Below are 19,795 nucleotides of genomic sequence, written 5' to 3'. Positions count from 1 at the left end.
GTATCGTATACAGAAAAGTCAACTTGTTCCTTTTGATTTATTTGTGCAATTGAAGAGAGAGGTGAATTAGGAAAGCGACGGAGATGGAGCTATCAACAGATTTGGAAAAACTATCCGAAATCAACGAAACTCAAGATATTGATTCGGATGATCTGCTGGAGTTAAATCAGTTCGACGGGCTCCCTTTTTCTTCAAGATATTACAAACTATTAAGAGAAAGAAAAGGTCTGCCGGTGTGGGGAGCGAAATGCGAGTTTATGGACAGTTTGATCAACAGTCAGATTGTTATAGTAACTGGCACAGCTAAAACAGGACAAAGCACTCAGGTGAGTTTATGTGTTTTGAACATGGATATTATTTCGTACATTAAAATGCTATTAAAGAACTATTTTAATGTGTTTTTTTACTCATTATTCCATATTCTGCCCTAAAGGACACATTAGGCAAAATTTTGAACTGAATTGAGGTTATTGTTATTGAATTTAATGTGAACACATTGCTTCATCTTTAATACAAATGAAAATAAAGTAAATGGACAGGGCAGATACAACGTATTCACTACTAGTTTAGCATTGAAAGTACCAAAGGTATGTTATTTGTGAGTTTTATTTTTTGAGCATGAGTTATCCGTCTTAATCTTCATTTAGATCCCTCAGTGGTGTGCAGAGTTTTGCCTGTCTACGCAGTATCAGAATGGCATGGTAGTGTGCACTCAGATTCACCAACAGAGCACGGTGGAACTGGCCCTCCGTGTGGCCGACGAGATGGACGTGAACATCGGCAATGAGGTCGGATACAGCATCCCACTTCAGACCTGCTCCTCCCCTGACACTGTACTGAGGTGCGTATATGATCCCGAGGCATCTTCAGAAATGCGAAGCCTGCACAACATTATTTGGCCATTTGCCCTGGACATTTTCTTCCATTAAATTTCACTATCTGCCCCTCCCCCCGTCATTACCACCACACGTGCATCTCCTTTTCAGGGCCGCCTGTCCTTCTAAACAATATAAAAGCTAACAAAAGGCTGAGGGGGCTCGGTCTGAGGGTCTCCACGGCAGCTGCCGTACTTCCATGCTGCCCATATGCTTCATCAGACCTTTCAGAGCCGCCATAAGTCAGTCTGGCGAACAAAGAGCCAGAACAGTGATTAGAACAGCTGAGAGGGTCTGACTTAATGAAAATGCTGACCCTTAAGAAAACACTGACAATTCCCAAAGTAAATTATCATCTAATCGTGTCTGCCTGTCTCCACTTAGCTCGTTATTTTTGTTTGTAGATGCATACAAGAAGGATTTTATATTAAATAGCTCTCTCGAAGAGGCCTGCAATGACATCTGTTGCTTTGCAGGTACTGCACAGATGATGTGCTGCTCCGGGAAATGATGTCGGACCCCCTCTTGGAGCAGTGTGGTGTGGTGATCATTGATCAGGCCCAGGAACGCACCGTCAACACAGACCTGCTCCTCGGGCTGCTCAAAGACGTGCTCATCGCACGGCCAGAGCTCAGACTGGTCATCCTCACCGCCACTCACTCCGCTGAGAAACTGCTACGACACTATGGAAGCGTTCCTCAGATCCGGCTGGAAGGGCCACAGCCGTGCGAGGTGGTGTATGGGAGTGGGAGAGGAGGTGTGAAGGATTACCTCTGCTCTGCTCTTAGACTGGCGCTGGAGATACATCAGAATCAAAACCATGGAGACATTGTGACATTTCTGGCAACTGAGCAAGTAAGAGACATTTAAACATTGATAGATGAGACAGTGCTGCTGGACTAGTTGTTTACATTTTGTTGACTTTTCTGAAAATATGTGTTATTTACAAATAATTGTATAAATTAACAATCATATAATATAGTCATTTTATTTATTATAATTAATGTATTTATAAATTAAATAGTTTAATTTATTGCATTTATTTATGAATAAAAATAATGTCTAATTATTTAAAAGTTGTTTAAAAGTTATTTAAAATTATGTAATTATTTAATTTTCTTAATTAAAACAAAGAATAATTATCTATAACATTTACTAAAATTTAATGTTTTTATTGTGTATATTTTGTATATTTTATCTCAAACTGTGTGAGCCCAGGCAACTTGCAGATCATTTTTTTAATGGACCCTTAGTTTTTGTGCCACGTAAATGTCCCCGTCTTCCTTCGACGTATCTAGCATAGAATTGAAAAAGGTCCCATTTCCATGGTAATAGAAACTTTTCTTTCTTGTTTCATTTTCAAGGAGATTGAATGTGCCCATGCCATTCTGCGGCGAGAGGGAGTCAATCTTGCATTGTCTCATGGCGAGCTGGTGCCCGTGTCTCTGTGCCCTGCGCAAGGAGACAGTCTCTCAGTGCTCTCTGAGGAGAGCAAGAGTAGGAGAGTCTTCCTCACCTGCAGCCCCAGTGAAGACTTATTCTGGGCCGTTCAGAGCATTCGCTTTGTGATTGATGCTGGAGTGCAAAAAAGATATGTATGTAGTGATTGTTTGCTTTTATTTTGAACTTTACGGACTATTCCTTATTATTAGCTCTGCTTTATATATACATTTTCATTGGTGGACATGAAACAGTGATGTTTCATTGTGACAGGTTTACAATCCTAGAATCAGAGCCAACTCCATTGTTATTCGACCAATCAGCAAGAGCCAAGCTGAGAGCCGAAAACAACTTGCAGGCCCAACAGGTGAGTGCTTTTTGCTTTCTAAAATTTAAAAATAAAGATATTACTAATTTTAAAATAATTAAATATTTCCTCATACACTAGCGTTCAAAATGTTTGGGGTAGGTCTTTTTTTAAGTTATATTTTTATTCAGCAAAGAAAAGACACATTAAATTGATCAGCAAAGACATTTATAATATCAACTTTTAACCTTTCAGTTAATCAATGAAAAAAATGTATCCCATTTTTTCCAAAAAGATATTAAGAACAACTGTTGCACATTCTGTTGACTACATAACGTTGCACCTAACTGTTAACTAACTCTCATTAGAGTGTTAGTTGAGCATTAATAGACTCTTAGGGATAGGATTAGGGTTAGCAGAATAAGGGGTTATGGGTTAGTAGAATAAGTTGACATGTAGTTGCAAAGTTTCTTATAGTTAGAAGGATGTCCTTTGCGGGAGCATCAAAATAAAGTGTTAGAAGTTATTAAGCAGACAGTCTGCTAATACTGTAATTAGGGTTCATTGACATGTAGTTGCAAAGTTACTTATAGTCAACAAAATGTCTAAATGTGACCCTGTATCCCAAAACATGGATCTGGTCACATGTCGCACGGGTATATTTGTGGCAAAAGCCAACAAAACATTGTATGGGTCAAAATTATCGATTTTTCTTTTATGCCAAAAATCATTAGGATATTAAGTAAAGATCATGTTCCATTAATATATTTTGTAAATTTCCAACTGTAAATATATAAAACATTTATTTTTGTGAGTGAATGCAGCACAATCACGAACATAAATGGACAACTTTAAAGGCGATTTTCTCAATGTTTAGATTTTTTTGCTCCCTCAGATTCCAGATTTTCAATAGTTGTATCTCGACCAAATATTGCCCTATCATAACAAACCATACATCAATGGAAAGCTTATTTATTCAGCTTTCAGATGATGTATACATCTCAATCAAAAAATTGACCCATGTGACTGGTTTTGTGGTCCAGGGTCACAAATGTCTAATCAAAATAAAGACATGTTTCTTGAGCACAAAAATGGGCCTGGCATATTATGATTTCTGGAGGATCATGTGACACTGAAGACTGGAGTAATGAACTGCCATCAGAGGAATAGATTACATTTTCAAATGTAATAAAACAGAAAAGTTATTTTAAATTTTAAAAATATTTCACAATATTAATGTACTTTTTATTAAATAATTGCAGCCTTGGTGAGCATAAGAGACTTATTTCAAAACATAAAAAAATCTTACCAACCCTAAACTTCAACGTTCAAACAGAACGATGATCAAAACATAGATGGAGTAGATCGAGTCCATCAACTTATAAAGTCATATACCTCGTCCTAGGTCGACATTTCATTCTGTAACATTAGGCAGTTTGAATTTATATGCTGTTTAATGTTGACGATCACATTTGTTTGTTTCTGCTTCTTCTTCGCCTGTGTTTTGATCAAGAGATTCTGAATTCTTTCATATGTTATAGCGCCCCCTACCGTATAACAGTGAAAACACGGAAAGCCGGAAATTTCTGTCAATGACTGGGAAAAAGTTAAAACAAGAGTGTTTCTGGCATGTTTTTAAATCATATAACAGAGATGTTTCATGTATGCAGGCAAGTGTTTCTGTTTGTATCAAGAGGACACTTCACTTCCTGTTGAGAGCGTCCCTCACATTCTTGAGTCTGACATCACTTCCACTGTGCTCTTCCTAAAGCGCATGGAAATTGCTGGCCTGAGCCACTGTGACTTCATTGACAGACCAGGTGAGATCCTTCTTATTTAATCAAACCTCTTACTTCCAAATCAAAAAAGCCCACTCTAGATCTGGCTCGGGTCATGCCCTCAATGTAAATGTAAGGGATTTTGTTGCACTACTATTGAAATATTATGTAATTATACTACTTTCAAACAGTGAATGTATGCATGTTTTCCACATATTGGCGATAACCGCATTCAATAATTCATACACTTACACTAGAATCCCTCACATGAATCTATGCAGTCCATCTGAATACAAACAAGTTGTTCACTCTCTGCTGTTTAGAGCAGCCAAGCAAAGCTGGGATCAGGCAGGTTCTCTTGGCTCACAGCAAGGGTGCAGATGGGCCTGTTCTGCTCACTGCTGGTATTAAGAGGTGGTGAGCCGTGCTTTAGCTGAGCCGACAGCACTCTGATTGCGTTCATTGTTCCAGAGATAACCTGCTTCCATAACACGCACCAGTCAGATGAGCGGCATCATTAGTGGAGCTACGACAAGAGCGATGAACTAGATGAACCTGTTTATCTCATGATGCAACTGAGGAAATATGTGGGGTGCTTTTGTTATGATGCCACAAATTAGTGAGAGTTTATTGTCTGTTTACTGTCTGCTCTGTCGGACTAACAAGCGTTTCTATTCAGAAAATGCATTGCAGCTAGCAGTTGAGAACCTTTTGACTTTTCCCACAATAATACTTGCTCAGGTGGTTTTTACAATTACCTATAGACCTTATTCAGAGCAGCGCCATGACAGGTATGAAAGCGAGGCTGTGAGGGATAGACTTGCCATGTTTTCAATTGCATCCGCTGTATGAAGCTCCTAGATCACTTATAATTTTACACAGCTCATGTTGTCTGGAGTTTATTGTCTACTGTAATTTCTCAAAAAGATATTTTTGCAATGTTTCATCAGCAGAACAATGTCTATCCCTCACAGCCTCGCTTTCATTCTCGTTAAAAATCAAAGATGGCGCTGCTGTGAAAAAGGTCTATAGTTTTTAATTTTACAACCCATAATTTTACTGTTTTGTTCTTATTTTATTCAAATTAACCAGTCTACTACTTTTAAAACAATTACTCATTTATCGTAATGAGTTAATTGCTTTATTTATTTTATTATTATTTATATACAATTTGTGTTATACACAATATGTTTATTAATACTTTGAATTAACTATTTTCGGGTTTCATTTTTCTTTTTCATTGTCAAGTTTTAGTCATTTTATTATGTGCTTTTGTCTTTTTTTAAAATTCCTATTTAGCTTTAATTTATTTATAATCCAGCTTCAGTAATTTTAGCACTTCAACTACAGTAAAGAAAATAGTTTATCATCTAATATTTTATTTCATTTCAGTTCTATTTCAATTAACGAAAATGATTTGAATGGTTTTAGTTAAGAATAACACCACTGTGCATTTTTTTTAAAATCAGCCTATCAACTATTCGGTATATTTTTCTAGAACAGATTAATGCCACACTTGGAAAACTGTGATTAATAGTTTGAAATATACTAAATATTTGAATTCACTCTATCATAGATCCAGAAGGTCTCATGCAAGCTTTAGAGGAACTCGACTATCTTGCTGCTTTGGATGATGACGGGAATCTGTCCGAGATTGGAATTATCATGTCAGAGTTTCCCCTCGAGCCACAGATGGCTAAGACTTTGCTTGCGTCTTGCGAATTCGACTGTGTGAGTGAAGTGCTGACCATCGCTGCCATGCTAACAGGTAATCCTGTCTCAGTACAATCCACTCAACAGGTGTACCACCATGTGTCAGCATTTCCGATATGACTTTGCTCCATCCAGTTATATTTGGAAATCATGTCAGATCACTGTTGTTGTCCCAAAATGTATGGATAATTTGACCACTACTAATACATTCAGTTACTCTGCCACTATTATTATTATGAATACTAAAAAAAAAAATACAATACTTTAACAAATATTTATTTTTATTATATTATATATATATATATATTTTTTATTATTATAACATTTAATTATTAAAAAAAATATATATAATTGGTTATAAAGCTTTAAATTGCTCTCTTTCTCTCTCTCTTTTTAATTTAGCTCCGAGCTGTTTCCTTACACCCCCAGTGGAAACGAGACAGAAGGCCTTGCTGTGTCATCAGAGGTTCCAGCATGCAGAAGGAGACCACTTCACCCTAATTAACATATTTAATGCTTACAGATATGCTAAGGAAGGGCCATGTGAGTGATGCAAAGCACAAAAAGTATATAGCCTATAATAGCCAATGTGGTGAATTAGACAGGACTGTAATATACTGACAAACATAAAGAGTCGATGTCACATTCACATTTGTATTTCAGACTCTAGTGTGGAACAGTGGTGTGAAGACCATTTCCTTAGTCTGGCTGCTCTTCAGACAGCAGATGCGATACGCTCTGAGCTAACAGAAATCCTGAAACGGATAGAGCTGCCAGTGTCCTTACCCGCCTTTGGCTCTAAAAACAACACCTTGAACATCAAACGTGCATTACTAGCTGGCTTCTTCATGCAGGTATGGATATAGAGGTTAAATACATAATACAGAATAATATTGTACTTAGCACTTTGGAAATATCTAATAAATTGCTGGGCTTTGTTCCTAATGGTAAAAGGTCAGAGTTTCTCTAAAACTGAATAACAAAGAGGATTAATCTCTTTCTAAAATGCACTGTGTTAATGCACAGCAGTGAAAACCAGTGCGCTAATTCTCTTTCAAATTATTGCCTTGGGACAGTAATGTCTGTGATTAAGGCAGATTAGCAAATGGCACAGTGATTTACATATTTAAGTATCTTTAGTGCTCCTAAAACACTGCCTGGGTGCTTTTCTAGTGCATTTTCAAATGTTTAATCTCTCTGTTGGGTTTTCCAGGTGGCGAGGGACATTGACGGGTCAGGGAATTACTTCATGCTAACCCATAAACATGTGGCTCAGATCCACCCACTGTCTGGCTACGGAACCGAGATGAACAAGAAGAATCTGCCAGAATGGGTTCTGTACCATGAGCACACGCTGTCAGAGAACAACTGTATCAGAACCGTCTCTCAGATCTCAGCACATGAGTAAGTACTGGATCATCTGCTTAGTCTAGAAAACCAGACGACAGAATTACTACTCACAATGTAAACAACTCCAGCTGCATTTGTTTCAGAAAGTGACTTCATTATTATTATTATTATTATTATTATTATTATTCATTTAGCTATGCTAATTCTCAGAAACAAAAGCTCTAAACTGACTTGAAAGATTAAGTACTTTGCTGTAGTTAATGCTTGTGATACTGTAGAGCAAATGTATCTCATGAGAAAAGGTTTTGTATTAACTTGTTCAATTTGAATCATAAGGAAGCAGACAATTTTTAGAAGAAAAAAAAAGAAAGCAAGAAGGTCCAACCCTCTACCCCCAAACATATAACCATAAGCAGACCATACGCAAACGTACTAATGAGATCATATGAATTCATAGGAATTAGCCACTAACTGGCCAAAACGTACAATAGTTATGAATTGCCATGAGTGTGCACACCCCAACACTCAAAGAGGAAAAAGGCTTAAAAGGGATAGTTCACCCCAAAATGAAAATTAAGTCATAATTTACTCACCCTGGTGTTGTTCTAATGCCGTATACCCTTTTTTTCTTTTTAATGGACCATAACAGATTTTTTTTTAAATGTCTCGTTCAAGTAAAAAAAAAAAAAGATACTTAAAAAGACTTAATTTGATGTACAAAGAGCTTTAAATAAATATGTAATATAAAGTATATTATTTATTTATTTTTTAATTTGTTTTTTTAATATCTTCCAATTTAGAACCTTAATTGCCAATTATTTTCATTTAATACATGCATTGAATTTTAATTTAGCTCAGTCTCTTATAACTTCATTAAAAAAAAATCATTTCAGATGTCCTTATGAAGCTTTTTAATTTGGTTAGCAAGCCATTTACTCTTTCTTTCAACCTTTTGAGCAATTTTTTCTTCTGTGCATTGTAATTTTATAGTTTCTTTGCTGTTTGCTTGTGACAGGTTCATTCAGATGGCACCACAGTACTTCTTCTATAACCTGCCACCTAGTGAGAGTAAAGACGTACTGCAGCACATTATAGATCACGGTTCAGCTGCCCCATCTAAAGGCATAAGAAAATCCCAGACCCCCAGCAGCCCTGCCAGTGCGGAGCAACCCCATGAGCGCTGTACCATACAGTGACTGGGGAAATGGCATACCTTGCCACTGCGTTACCCTGACATTGACAGTGTGAAAACGGGATGCTTACACAGCTGGCCTGCTATACAGTAACCATGGAATGAATGAGGCACAATGAGGAATCTCAAAAGACTCACCAAATTAGTTTGATTGATTAATCAATAATGATTAAGAAAAGAACAGATTGTGTAATCTGTTGCTTAAATTCAAAGGGCGTGCAGAAAAACATTTAGTGTGCCTGGGATAATGCTTCTAGGAAATAACAGTTTGTACAGTTGTCTTCTCTTTGCTGAACTTATAACAATTTAAATAACCTACTGCTGTGCAGTAGTTAATGAATAAATTGTCATTGACTTTATGGTGTCTAAAATGTATTTTATAAACTGTAGCTACTAGTTAGCATTTTACATAATATGCGTGATTTAGCCATGTGCATCAGGATAGTACAATTAAACATTATTTTCCTTTTTGCATTGATTGTGTTTCCCATTGGTTGTATTTAGTTCAGCAGAGATGTGATAGACTGGATTTTTTTTTGTTTTTCAGTTGTATATGTATTTATTTGTAAGGCATTTGTTTAGCTAATATAATATTTTTTAAATTAATCTCCACTTCACCTTGATAATTCACACAAAATAAGAAATTAAATTTAAAAAAATTAATATTGTATCTCTGATTTTTGTTTTCTATAAAGCTCTCATCCAGTTTAAATAAAGTTCAAAATGTTCTGAAATGATCTACTTTCATTTATTAAGCTGTTACATATGCACAAATATCACTGCAACTTCAAACTGAACACTGCAGTGAAGTCTAGGGAATCATTTTCTAAATCAAAGCAGAAAATGCTAGAAATGTCTTAAAATTAGACTGTCCCTGTGGTGAAACACCCATTTTGATGTTGAAAATGAATGTGTAATATAATAAAAAAAAAAAAAAATTATTATAAAATGACTGTTTAGTTTTAATATTTTTTAATGATTTTAAATGTTTGGGTTTTTAGTCAAACAGCTATTCTTGTATTGTATCGTCGCGCAGCTGTTCCAGTTCACTCACATGACAGATGGCAGAGGTGGACGCGACGCTTGCAGTTTGTAAACAAAGTCTTTGATTGGTCGAATGAGTGCCGACGTCATCCACAACGCCCACACGCGTCGCGTACTTGCAGCGCGTACTTTTGCGTTGCAGTTTGTTACGTAGCGTCACTGGTTGCAACGACTGCATTATTGAATCTAATAAAAAAAATTTTTTTTATTGACTATTTGAGTAGCTGACTTTCCAGTATGTCAAATAATAGTTTGTAGACATTTGAGAGCATTGGGAAATGGGCACAACAAAAAGCAGGATGAAAAAAGTCGCACCGATGTCAGTGACAGAGGAAAACGTCTGTAGCAGCGGCAGTCAACGGGATGCAAGTCAATTGTTTGGTACCTCAGACAACAAAACTTCAGATCGGCGCTTGTCTGTCAGAAGAAGAGCCCAGGGAGACTGTAACAGTGACGGGCAGGACTCAGAGTTTTCAGCCGAAGATCTTGCGGTGGAGGTGGACAGAATTCTCGATGAGTGTGACACCACTGATATAACACTACGGACTTCCTATAATATGCCAATATTTGGATCAAAGTCGTCTGGACTTTACTCTGACAAAAGACAAGACAGCAACAACGTTTACAGTGGCAATCCACATGATGAATCACAGTTTGGGGTTTATGTGACGATTGGCGAATTTAAGGACAAAAATAAAGTTAACTCAGTGAACAAACCAACCTCAAACATTCATGAAAAGGTATGGCTGCTGCAACTTTTTTTTAGTTGAAGGCCTCGCCAGTTTCCAACAGGCCAATGACAACTAGAATCAACTGTGAATTATTAATAGAAACAATTAAAGTCATTATACGGAATCCCTATCTATTTCCTTGCTTTCTGAACAGATCATGCCTCCAAAGGACCTGTTGGGCTGTACCAAAATTGAGAGCACAGCTACAGCTTCGTAAGTGTTTTTCATTTATTATTGATCTGAACGTACATCATTTCCACTGAAAGAAGTTAGGTTGTGTACAGTGCTATGTTTGGTCGAGAGTGGTGGTCTGTGTATTAATTCAAATGTTAATGTTTAAAGGGGTGGTATAATGCCCTTTTCACAAGATGTAAAATTAGTCTCTGATGTCCCCAGAGTGTGTATGTGAAGTTTTAGCTCAAAATACCCCACAGATATTTTTATATAGCATGTTAAATCTGTCACTTTTTGAGGGTGAGCAAAAACGCACCGTTTTTGTGTCTGTCCCTTTAAATGCAAATGAGCTGCTACTCCTGGCACAGGGGGCGGAGCTTCAACAGCTTATGTCCTTTTAACTCACACAGACATGCACTGAAAATTTCAAAAACTTTTAGCCTTTTATGTTCAAACCGAAGTCAGAAAGATGGAGACTAAAGAAGTGACAACATGTAGACAACATTTCTGAATGGTTATTTGGTGAATTTATGTAGCTTATGTGTAGTTATCTTCTAGTCATTGATTAGCATATTCTGTCTTGATAATCTATAAATCGCATTCCCGGGGGCGGGGTTTATGTAAATTTTAGGGTTAGTGATGTCACTAACCCGGGAGGAATGTTGTGTAGTCCCTACCAGCTGTTTGTTGTAGTCCTTAAAAAGGAATTTCTTTAAAAGAAAATATCTCCCATTGCTTTGAACTCTGAGCGTTGTAACTTTGCAGATGCTGTTTATGCTCAAACAGCCACATTACGCACTAACTAAAGAAAAGTGAAATCATATTCAACCACCCCTTTAACAAAGGTATGTGACCCCACTTCAAGAGTGCACTTTAATTTATCATTTGAAGACTTTGGATGTCTATTGAAAATGAAAAATCCCTGTATTAAAATGTACCTAATTTGGGGTTACCTTGACCAGCCATGTCAAATTGCTTGTAAATCTCTCATTATGCTAAAATCACCAAATATTGGATTCAATGTTTTTGTCAAGTTGTTGTCTTTTATTAGCACAGGTGTTTTATTTCTTTATGCACCTCAGTTTTTGAGTAAAAAAAAAAAAAAAGAGTTCTCTTACGAGAGTTCTCTCGTACTGCGTTCGTAGAACGCTGCGGGAAAAGTCTCTTTTCACGAAATACTGAAGCAAAATTATCCTTAATTTTCATATTTGTAAAACGCATTGCAGCAGTGCACAGCCATGGCGAGACGGCTCGCTCACTCATTGGCTGTTCTGCGGCAACTGCATGAGCCTATCGAGCGAGGGCTGATGCAATATCAGACCAATGAGAGCGCTTCGCGCGCTCCTCGTCACATCCCGCCGAAACGGGTGTGGCCATCCCCTATAAAAGGAGCTCGAGTAGGCTGATTCAACTGATTTTCATCTCTTCAGCGAAGCTCACGCATCGCTGGATCACGGAGAAGCAAGCGTCGTCGAGGCAAGCTTTTCAGCGGGACGAGCCCTTGAAGCCGCTGGCCTTCGCCGCCTCTACTGCCGTACCTGCTGCGCTTTCCGGCGCTTCATATCCTTTACCTGCTCTGTTCTGTGTGTGTGTGTGCAGTGTTCCCCGAACACTCACCCCTAAAAGAGCCGCGTCTTTATCAAGATGCCATCCTGTGGCTCGTGCCGAGCCCCGCTCACCGAGGGAGACCGCCACGTTATTTGCGTCTCCTGCCTGGGCGAAGATCACGCAGCGCTCGCGCTCGCTGACGGCGGCTGCCCTCACTGCGAGCTTTTGCCGATGGTGACTCTGCGGACTCGCCTGGCACATTTCTCCGAGCCTGCGCCCCCCGCCGCGGTGCCGCGCCGCAAGAAGCGCCGCTCGCAGCGGGCCCCGGAACCCACCTCTTCCCGACAAAGCTCGCCGGCTCGCCCGCCAGCTTCGCCGGCTTCCCCCGGAGCACTTCCCGATGCTCAGCGCCCGCAGTCTGCCGCCGCTTCATCTGAGGAAGTTGTTTCTGAAGCCGAGTCGGTCGATAAGGATTCCTGCTCTCTGCTAGCTTCAGGCAGTGAGGACTGGGCGAGCTCTGCGGATCTCACACCTCCTGCCCGAAAGCCGTCGGCTAGAGCTAGCATCGAGAGGGAGCTCATGCGAGTACTCGCGTTGGCCGCGGCGAGCCTCGGCCTCGAGTGGTCTGCACCGGAACTCCCCTCGCGCACCCGGCTTGATGGTAGCTTCCTCCCTGGTGAGCGTTCTTCTCCTGTGTCTAAGCCCGCTCCGTTTCTTCCTGAGCTTCATGAAGAAGTGGCGAAGGCCTGGAACGCTCCCTTTTCTGCACGAACACGTTCGTCTGTATCCCCAGCATTTTCCTCCCTGGATAATGCTCAGGATCGAGGCTACCTCACTCTGCCGCCGGTGGAACAGGCGATAGCAGCCCACCTTTGCCCGCCCTCTGCTGGACGGCGGACTAAGCCAGTGCTGCCGTCGAAAGCCTGCCGCATGACGTCGTCGCTGCTCGCGCGGATCTTCTCCGCCGCTGGGCAGGCGGCATCGGCCCTGCACACCATGGCCACGCTTCAGGTGTTCCAAGGCGATATCCTCCGCAAACTGGACGAGATAGGACCTGAAGCTATCTGCATCACGGACCTGAGAAGCGCGTCGGATCTTTCCCTCCGCGCTACCAAGGCTGCAGCACAAGCCATGGGACGCTGTATGGCTTCCGCTACCGTAGCCGAGAGGCATTTGTGGCTGACGCTCACGGAGATGGCTGATGCAGAGCGCAACGCGTTCCTCGACGCCCCGCTATCCTCCGCTGGCCTCTTTGGATCTTCTCTCTCCGAGTTCGTGGAGAGATTTTCCGAAGCCCAGAAAGCGTCACAGGCATTCAAGCACTTCCTGCCGAAGCGCTCCAGTTCCGCAGCGGGCCGTGAGAAACAGGCCCCTCGGAGCTCACAGCCTCAGCCTCCGGCCGCCCCCTCTCAGCGACAGCAGCGCAGCTCACGCCCTCGCTCTCGCTCTACCAGCCGCCGCCCCACTCACCGCGGGCCGCGACCAAGGGTTGTGTTGAAGCCGGAAGCCCCAAAGAAGTCCTAGCACGCCTAGGAAAGCGCAGGTGTGTAAGCCCCGTTGCGACCGGGCCCTCACCAAAGCGCACCGCTGTCTCAGTCCCAGGAATTGCGACTGCTTCAGCGTTCTCAGCAGAGCACAAGCCCGCACAGCTGCCCGCTTGCCTGCACACAAAAGCCGTTTTTACGGCTACCCAGATAAATCCCGAAAAGAGTGTATTTTCTGGTGTCCCGGCCAAGGCCGATGGTGCTATAAATGTAGTGTTGATGCCCACTTCCCTGTGCCCATCCCTACACACAAGCACAGCCCTGCACACAGGGCCCGTACTCATAAGATCGACGCAGTTCGATCGCGCCACAAACATAGTCAAAGTGCCCACTTCCCAGTGCCCACAAACGCTATGTCTGGCAAGCCACAGGCTCCCTGTAAAAACGGGACCTGTGAGCACCCGCTCTGTTCAAGCAGACAGCGCGGCCAAAGCAGTAAACGTGCCCGGTCCCCGCCCACGTTCACTTGTAGGCTGCATGAGTCCCATGAGACCTTCTCAGACCTCCCTCGTTCAGATAAACACTGTAGCGGGGTCGAGGATGAGCGTGTTGCCCGCTGTATTATGCGCGCTCCCCGCCTCAAATGTCACAGGCGTAACGCCTATGCTAGCGCGCCCCGAAGCGCCGCCGTCGCACAGCGAACAGAGCGCGCTTCGCATCCAACCCCTAGCCGGCCATGCAGACGCATGGGCCGCGCTTCCAGGGGTTTCGGACTGGGTGCTAGACATTATAAAGAGAGGCTTCTCGCTACAGTTTTGTCGGCGCCCTCCACGCTTCACAGCGCGCGTCGAAACTACGGTGAATTCAGAAGTAGCACACCTGCTTCGCGCCGAAATATCAAAACTGTTGAGCAAAGGGGCGATACAACATGTATCCCAAGCTCAAAGCGAAGGGGGGCTATACAGCAGATACTTCCTAGTCCCCAAAAAGGACGGTGGTATCAGACCCATACTAGATCTAAGACGACTAAACAGAGCTTTAGTGAAACGCAGTTTCAAAATGCTCACAACCAGCAAAATCCTCGCGCACATTCGCCGAGAAGACTGGTTTATGTCGATAGATCTAAAGGACGCGTATTTCCAAATACAGATAGCGTCACGCCACAGGCGATTCTTGAGATTCGCCTTCGAGGGTCGGGCATACCAGTATACAGTCCTGCCATTCGGCTTGTCCCTGGCACCCCGTACATTTACGAAGTGCATGGACGCAGCGCTCGCCCCCCTCAGACTCAGGGGCATGCGAGTGCTGAACTATTTGGACGACTGGCTGATCATAGCTCAATCACGATCTCAGCTCGTGGAGCACAGAACCATGTTACTCGATCACCTCGAGAATCTTGGTATCACGATCAATTGGACGAAGAGCTCCTTGAACCCCAGCCAAACTATTTCGTTTCTGGGCATCGTTCTGGACTCTCGTTCTATGACGGCGCGGCTGTCGCAACAGCGCGCGCTGCGCATACAGCACGCAGCGAGGTCCTTCCGCTGCGGTGCGATTATCCCGCTCAAACGTTTTCAGAGGATGCTGGGCCTCATGGCCTCAGCATCATCAGTTCTCCAGCTGGGCCTGCTTCGCATGCGCCCTCTGCAGTTCTGGTTGAAAGCGCGAGTGCCACGCGGAGCGTGGGCACTCAGCCGATTGCGCCTCAAAGTCGATCAAGACTGCGCAGCAGCCCTGAGACCATGGGCGGCGGGCGATTGGTACCGTTCAGGTGTAAGCCTGGGGACTTCCTCGAGAGTGAAAGTGGTGTCTACGGACGCATCCACCTCGGGATGGGGAGCGCTGCTCGAGGGCAGGCCGTTCTTTGGCCTCTGGTAAGAACGAGAAAAGCTCCATCATATCAACTGCCTGGAAATGCTAGCAGTTCACAACGCGCTGACGCGCTTTTGTCCCCACATCAAGGACCAACACGTCGTAGTCCGCTCGGACAACACGGCCGTGGTGTCCTACATAAATCGCCAAGGCGGCCTCGGTTCCAGTTCCCCTTACAGGCTGGCCGAGCGCCTCCTAATATGGGCTCAGCGCAACCTGAGCTCGCTGAGAGCGGTGCATGTGCCCGGGACACTCAACCTGGGTCCAGACAGGCTGTCCAGGAACAATGTTCCCACAGGCGAATGGTCTCTACACCCACAAACAGTCCGGCTGTTGTGGCAGAGATTCGGCAGAGCGGAGGTGGACCTATTCGCGTCCCCAGAAAACGCTCATTGCCCCGTGTTCTTTTCAAAGAACGACAGCGCGCTGTCCCACAAGTGGCCGCACTGCCCGCTATACGCGTTTCCCCCAGTCTCCCTCCTACCTCAGGTGCTGGAGCGAGTCAGGGAAGTGAAATGCCCAGTACTGCTTATAGCACCGTTCTGGGACAACCAAGCCTGGTTTCCAGTCCTGATGCAGTTAGCAGACTCCGCTCCATGGCCAGTGCCATTGAGGAGAGATCTCCTCTCGCAGGCCAGGGGCTCGATTTGGCACCCACACCCAGAGCTGTGGTCCCTTCATGCGTGGACGTTCAACGGTTACCCGTTAGCCTCACGGATGGAGTGCTGAACACCATCACTCAGGCTAGAGCGCCTTCCACCAGGCGGCTTTATGCCTCGAAGTGGTCGGTTTTCTCCAGCTGGTGTACAGCTCGGGGCCTGTCACCCCTCGAGTGTGAGGTGACGGAGGTTCTCTCCTTCCTACAAGAGCTGTTGGATAAGGGCAGATCCCCTTCCACGCTCAAAGTCTATGTGGCGGCTATCGCAGCGTGCTCGACAGCAACGCCAGGCCAGTCACTGGGTAGGAACGATTTAGTCATCCGCTTCCTCAGGGGAGCTAGGAGGCTGAATCCCCCCAGACCTCCCTCAGTCCCGGTGTGGGACCTTTCTACGGTCTTGGCAGCCATGAAAGGCCCCCCCTTTGAGCCTATCCAATCTGTTAGCCTCAAACATCTGTCTTTCAAAACGGTGTTTTTGATGGCCCTCGCTTCGGTGAAGCGCATAGGCGATCTGCACGCGCTCTCTGTGAGTCCAACGTGCTTGGAGTTTGGGCCCAATGACTCCAAAGTCATACTCAAACCTAAGCACGGCTACGTGCCGAAATCCCTCAACACTCCGTTTAGGGCTCAGGTTATTTCCCTGTCTGCCCTGCCGGGGTCAAACGAGGAAGGGGACTCGAGCTGTCTTTGCCCCGTTAGGGCGTTAAGAGCTATGTGTCCCGCTCCGCTGCCTTCAGACAGACGGAGCAGCTCTTTGTCTCGTTCAGTGGACGTTCCAAGGGAACGGCTGTTTCGAAACAGAGCCTGTCCAGATGGGTGGTTGACGCCATAACAATGGCTTATACTACCAAGGGCCTTCAGTGCCCGTTGGGCATTAGAGCGCATTCCACGAGAGGCGTTGCCTCATCGTGGGCCTGGTCTAGCGGGATTTCCTTACAGGAAATATGTACGGCGGCGGGCTGGGCCTCGCCGTCTACATTCATAAGGTTCTACAACCTAGAAGTTCCCGCCTTGCAGGCCAGGTTGTTTTCGGTTTAGCCGTATCAGCTGTCTACCACGACACTGATTTCGCAGGCGCACAACGCCACCGAATACTTCACCGCACTTGCAAGCCAAGTGTTTTCGGCGTATTCGAGTCAGCTGTCTAAACACGGCACTGATATCGCAGACGCACAGCGCCGCCGAAGTTCTCTGGGCAGAATTGTGTAAGACCCATGTTTTCCCACATTAGCCAGGCTCCCTCCTGCCTATGTGATGTTATATCGCGTCTAGAACGCACCTATTTGGGCGAAAGTGTGTAAGTCCCACATTTCCCACATTAGCCAGGCTCTCCCTGCCTATGTGACGTTGTATCGCGCTTAAGGGCGCATCCATTGGGCGAAATTACGTAAGACCCACATCTCCCACATCAGCCAGGTTTTTCCCCTGCCTATGTGGCGCTGTTTCGCGCCTAGGGGCGCATATATCTGGGCAAAAATTTGCGTAAGACCCACATTTCCCACATTAGCCAGGCCTCCCCCTGCCTATGTGGTGTTATATCGCGTCTTAGGACGCAGCTATCTGAGGGTGGTTGTCCCCCCCCCCCCCCTCCAGACTCTCCGAAGTCTACCGGGTGATTATGCACTGTATACCTGGACTAGCTTCCAGTGGTCGGTGTTTTCTCATCCCAGCACGCACGGCGTCTTACAAGTGGTTCCCGCAGCGTTCTACGAACGCAGTACGAGAGAACTCTCGTAAGAGAACGTACTCGGTTACTAACGTAACCTCGGTTCTCTCTAGAAGAGGGAACGAGTACTGCGTTCCCTGCCGTGCGCGCGGTTCGCTCTGGTTCGCTTCGGCGATGAAAACCAGTTGAATCAGCCTACTCGAGCTCCTTTTATAGGGGATGGCCACACCCGTTTCGGCGGGATGTGACGAGGAGCGCGCGAAGCGCTCTCATTGGTCTGATATTGCATCAGCCCTCGCTCGATAGGCTCATGCAGTTGCCGCAGAACAGCCAATGAGTGAGCGAGCCGTCTCGCCATGGCTGTGCACTGCTGCAATGCGTTTTACAAATATGAAAATTAAGGATAATTTTGCTTCAGTATTTCGTGAAAAGAGACTTTTCCCGCAGCGTTCTACGAACGCAGTACTCGTTCCCTCTTCTAGAGAGAACCGAGGTTACGTTAGTAACCGAGTACGTTATTTCTAGCTTCTTCATCTAAAGAAAAATGGGGTGCATAAGCTCAGATCAACGAGGCCTACGATCAATCAGTTCCAAAAATAAATGCAAAACCTGTGCTAGTTGATAAAAAGATTGAATAATGAAAGATTTATTATTGTAGGATGGCTATTTTTAACTTGGGAACAAATGTAACACATTAGTCCAATGTGATAACATTAGTATTTTCGGGAAAATGAAAATCCTCTCCATGTCAAAGCGGCTGGAACACAACATGAAGGTTTATGACATCCTCTTTTTTATTTTTAGTGGTTAATTAAATAAAAAATAAATATTGATGTATTGTACCTGTATATTTTACAATATTTTTTATCATTTACAGATTTTAGTTTCTTCTGAAAAGGAAAGGCCCCTGTATTCACTTTGAAATCCTCTTTTGTATTCTTTTTAGAGGTTATGGAATTGGTGGTGGGTCATCTCTGGCCTTGCCTATCATGTATCATGCTTCAGAAGAGGACCTCATGAACACAATCGAGAGCGAGTTTAGTTAACGAACATAATGATCTTCTGAGACAACTATGAAAAGAGAAAATGTATGAGAAGGATTATTGATCACTAGTCATTACAAAGTATTGTGAATCATTTTTATATCTGTCACTGTTATTACAGCATTATATTTTTCATTTTAAGGCATATATATGGCACATATATAAAATTATTTTATTTTTTATTTCAGATTACAGCTGGTGAAATAAAATAAAAAAGAATAAAACGTACTTTCCTTTTGACATTTTTTTTCATATAATATTATTCTGTAAAGCAGCTTGCCTGAGAGAAAAACATATGGAGTGGATAAGTAATTTAGTTCCATTTCCTGACCACATTTCCTAAATCCTCCACCCATCTAAGACAGGAATGCACATGAGCAGTTTTTAGTGACTCCATGGAGGCCTCCAACTACACTAAACTACGCTGATGTGTATGTTCAGCCAACTGATCGCCCTCCATAATGCTGAATACAATTTCTTTTGAGGTACAATGAAAATCTGCATGTCACAGTTGGAATTAATCAGGTGTATTATGTTTCTTTAAAATGTTTTAGTTCATTTTAGGTAACCTATTAGTAGCTATAGCAACACCAGAAAAACGAAATGGCTCCTGCATTTAATACATGTTTTTATTTTTTTGAAAGCTGTCAATATTGATTATATCTGTCGAGAAAATTCAGTGGATGGAGATGAAAATCTGTAGACATTTTGTAGTCTCCCTGTCATTCATTCAAGATATTTGTCAATGTGTTTAGTAAATATATTTTTTTGTAATTTGTAATTTGTAATTGTTATTTTCGCGTTGAGTGATAAAGAAAACCACCCAAAAGGATAAACACATTCACAAAATGGAAGAGTAGGCTAGATAGGTTATTTTAGGCTAGAGTCAATAGGCTATTTTAAACTATATTAAACTGCCT

At 43.3% G+C, this 19,795-nt stretch overlaps 2 protein-coding genes across 2 annotated transcripts; both read left to right on the top strand.

Moving 5' to 3' along the window:
* Positions 1-83: 83 nt before the first annotated feature.
* dhx32b (DEAH (Asp-Glu-Ala-His) box polypeptide 32b) lies at positions 84-9,391 on the top strand (the record flags this gene model as incomplete). The annotated part of the gene is made up of 11 exons (XM_081394194.1): positions 84-326; positions 648-841; positions 1,352-1,730; positions 2,240-2,470; positions 2,589-2,682; positions 4,293-4,442; positions 5,977-6,168; positions 6,516-6,656; positions 6,777-6,967; positions 7,327-7,517; positions 8,479-9,391. The coding sequence occupies 11 exons, from the start codon at positions 84-86 to the stop codon at positions 8,657-8,659; spliced, it is 2,187 nt and encodes a 728-aa protein (XP_081250320.1). The 3' UTR covers positions 8,660-9,391.
* A 487-nt stretch (positions 9,392-9,878) lies between these two features.
* LOC308679993 (uncharacterized protein) lies at positions 9,879-19,644 on the top strand. The gene is made up of 3 exons (XM_081347867.1): positions 9,879-10,439; positions 10,585-10,643; positions 18,779-19,644. Exons 1-3 carry the CDS (start codon positions 9,978-9,980, stop codon positions 18,876-18,878), a joined length of 621 nt encoding a protein of 206 aa, XP_081203993.1. The 5' UTR covers positions 9,879-9,977; the 3' UTR covers positions 18,879-19,644.
* Positions 19,645-19,795: the final 151 nt, after the last annotated feature.

This window comes from Scardinius erythrophthalmus, assembly GCF_964197995.2.
Source record: "Scardinius erythrophthalmus genome assembly, chromosome: 19".
Taxonomy (NCBI): Eukaryota; Metazoa; Chordata; class Actinopteri; order Cypriniformes; family Leuciscidae; genus Scardinius; species Scardinius erythrophthalmus.
Note: the sequence above shows the minus strand (reverse complement) of the source record. Positions and strands in the feature narration are given on the sequence as shown.

Bases quoted from the DNA above. Each gene is read 5' to 3' on its own strand.
- LOC308679993 (XM_081347867.1), top strand. From the start codon at position 9,978: ATGGGCACAACAAAAAGCAGGATGAAAAAAGTCGCACCGATGTCAGTG. The intron at 10,440-10,584 runs GTATGGCTGCTG...CTTTCTGAACAG, and splicing joins CCTCAAACATTCATGAAAAG to ATCATGCCTCCAAAGGACCT. The intron at 10,644-18,778 runs GTAAGTGTTTTT...TATTCTTTTTAG, and splicing joins GAGAGCACAGCTACAGCTTC to AGGTTATGGAATTGGTGGTG.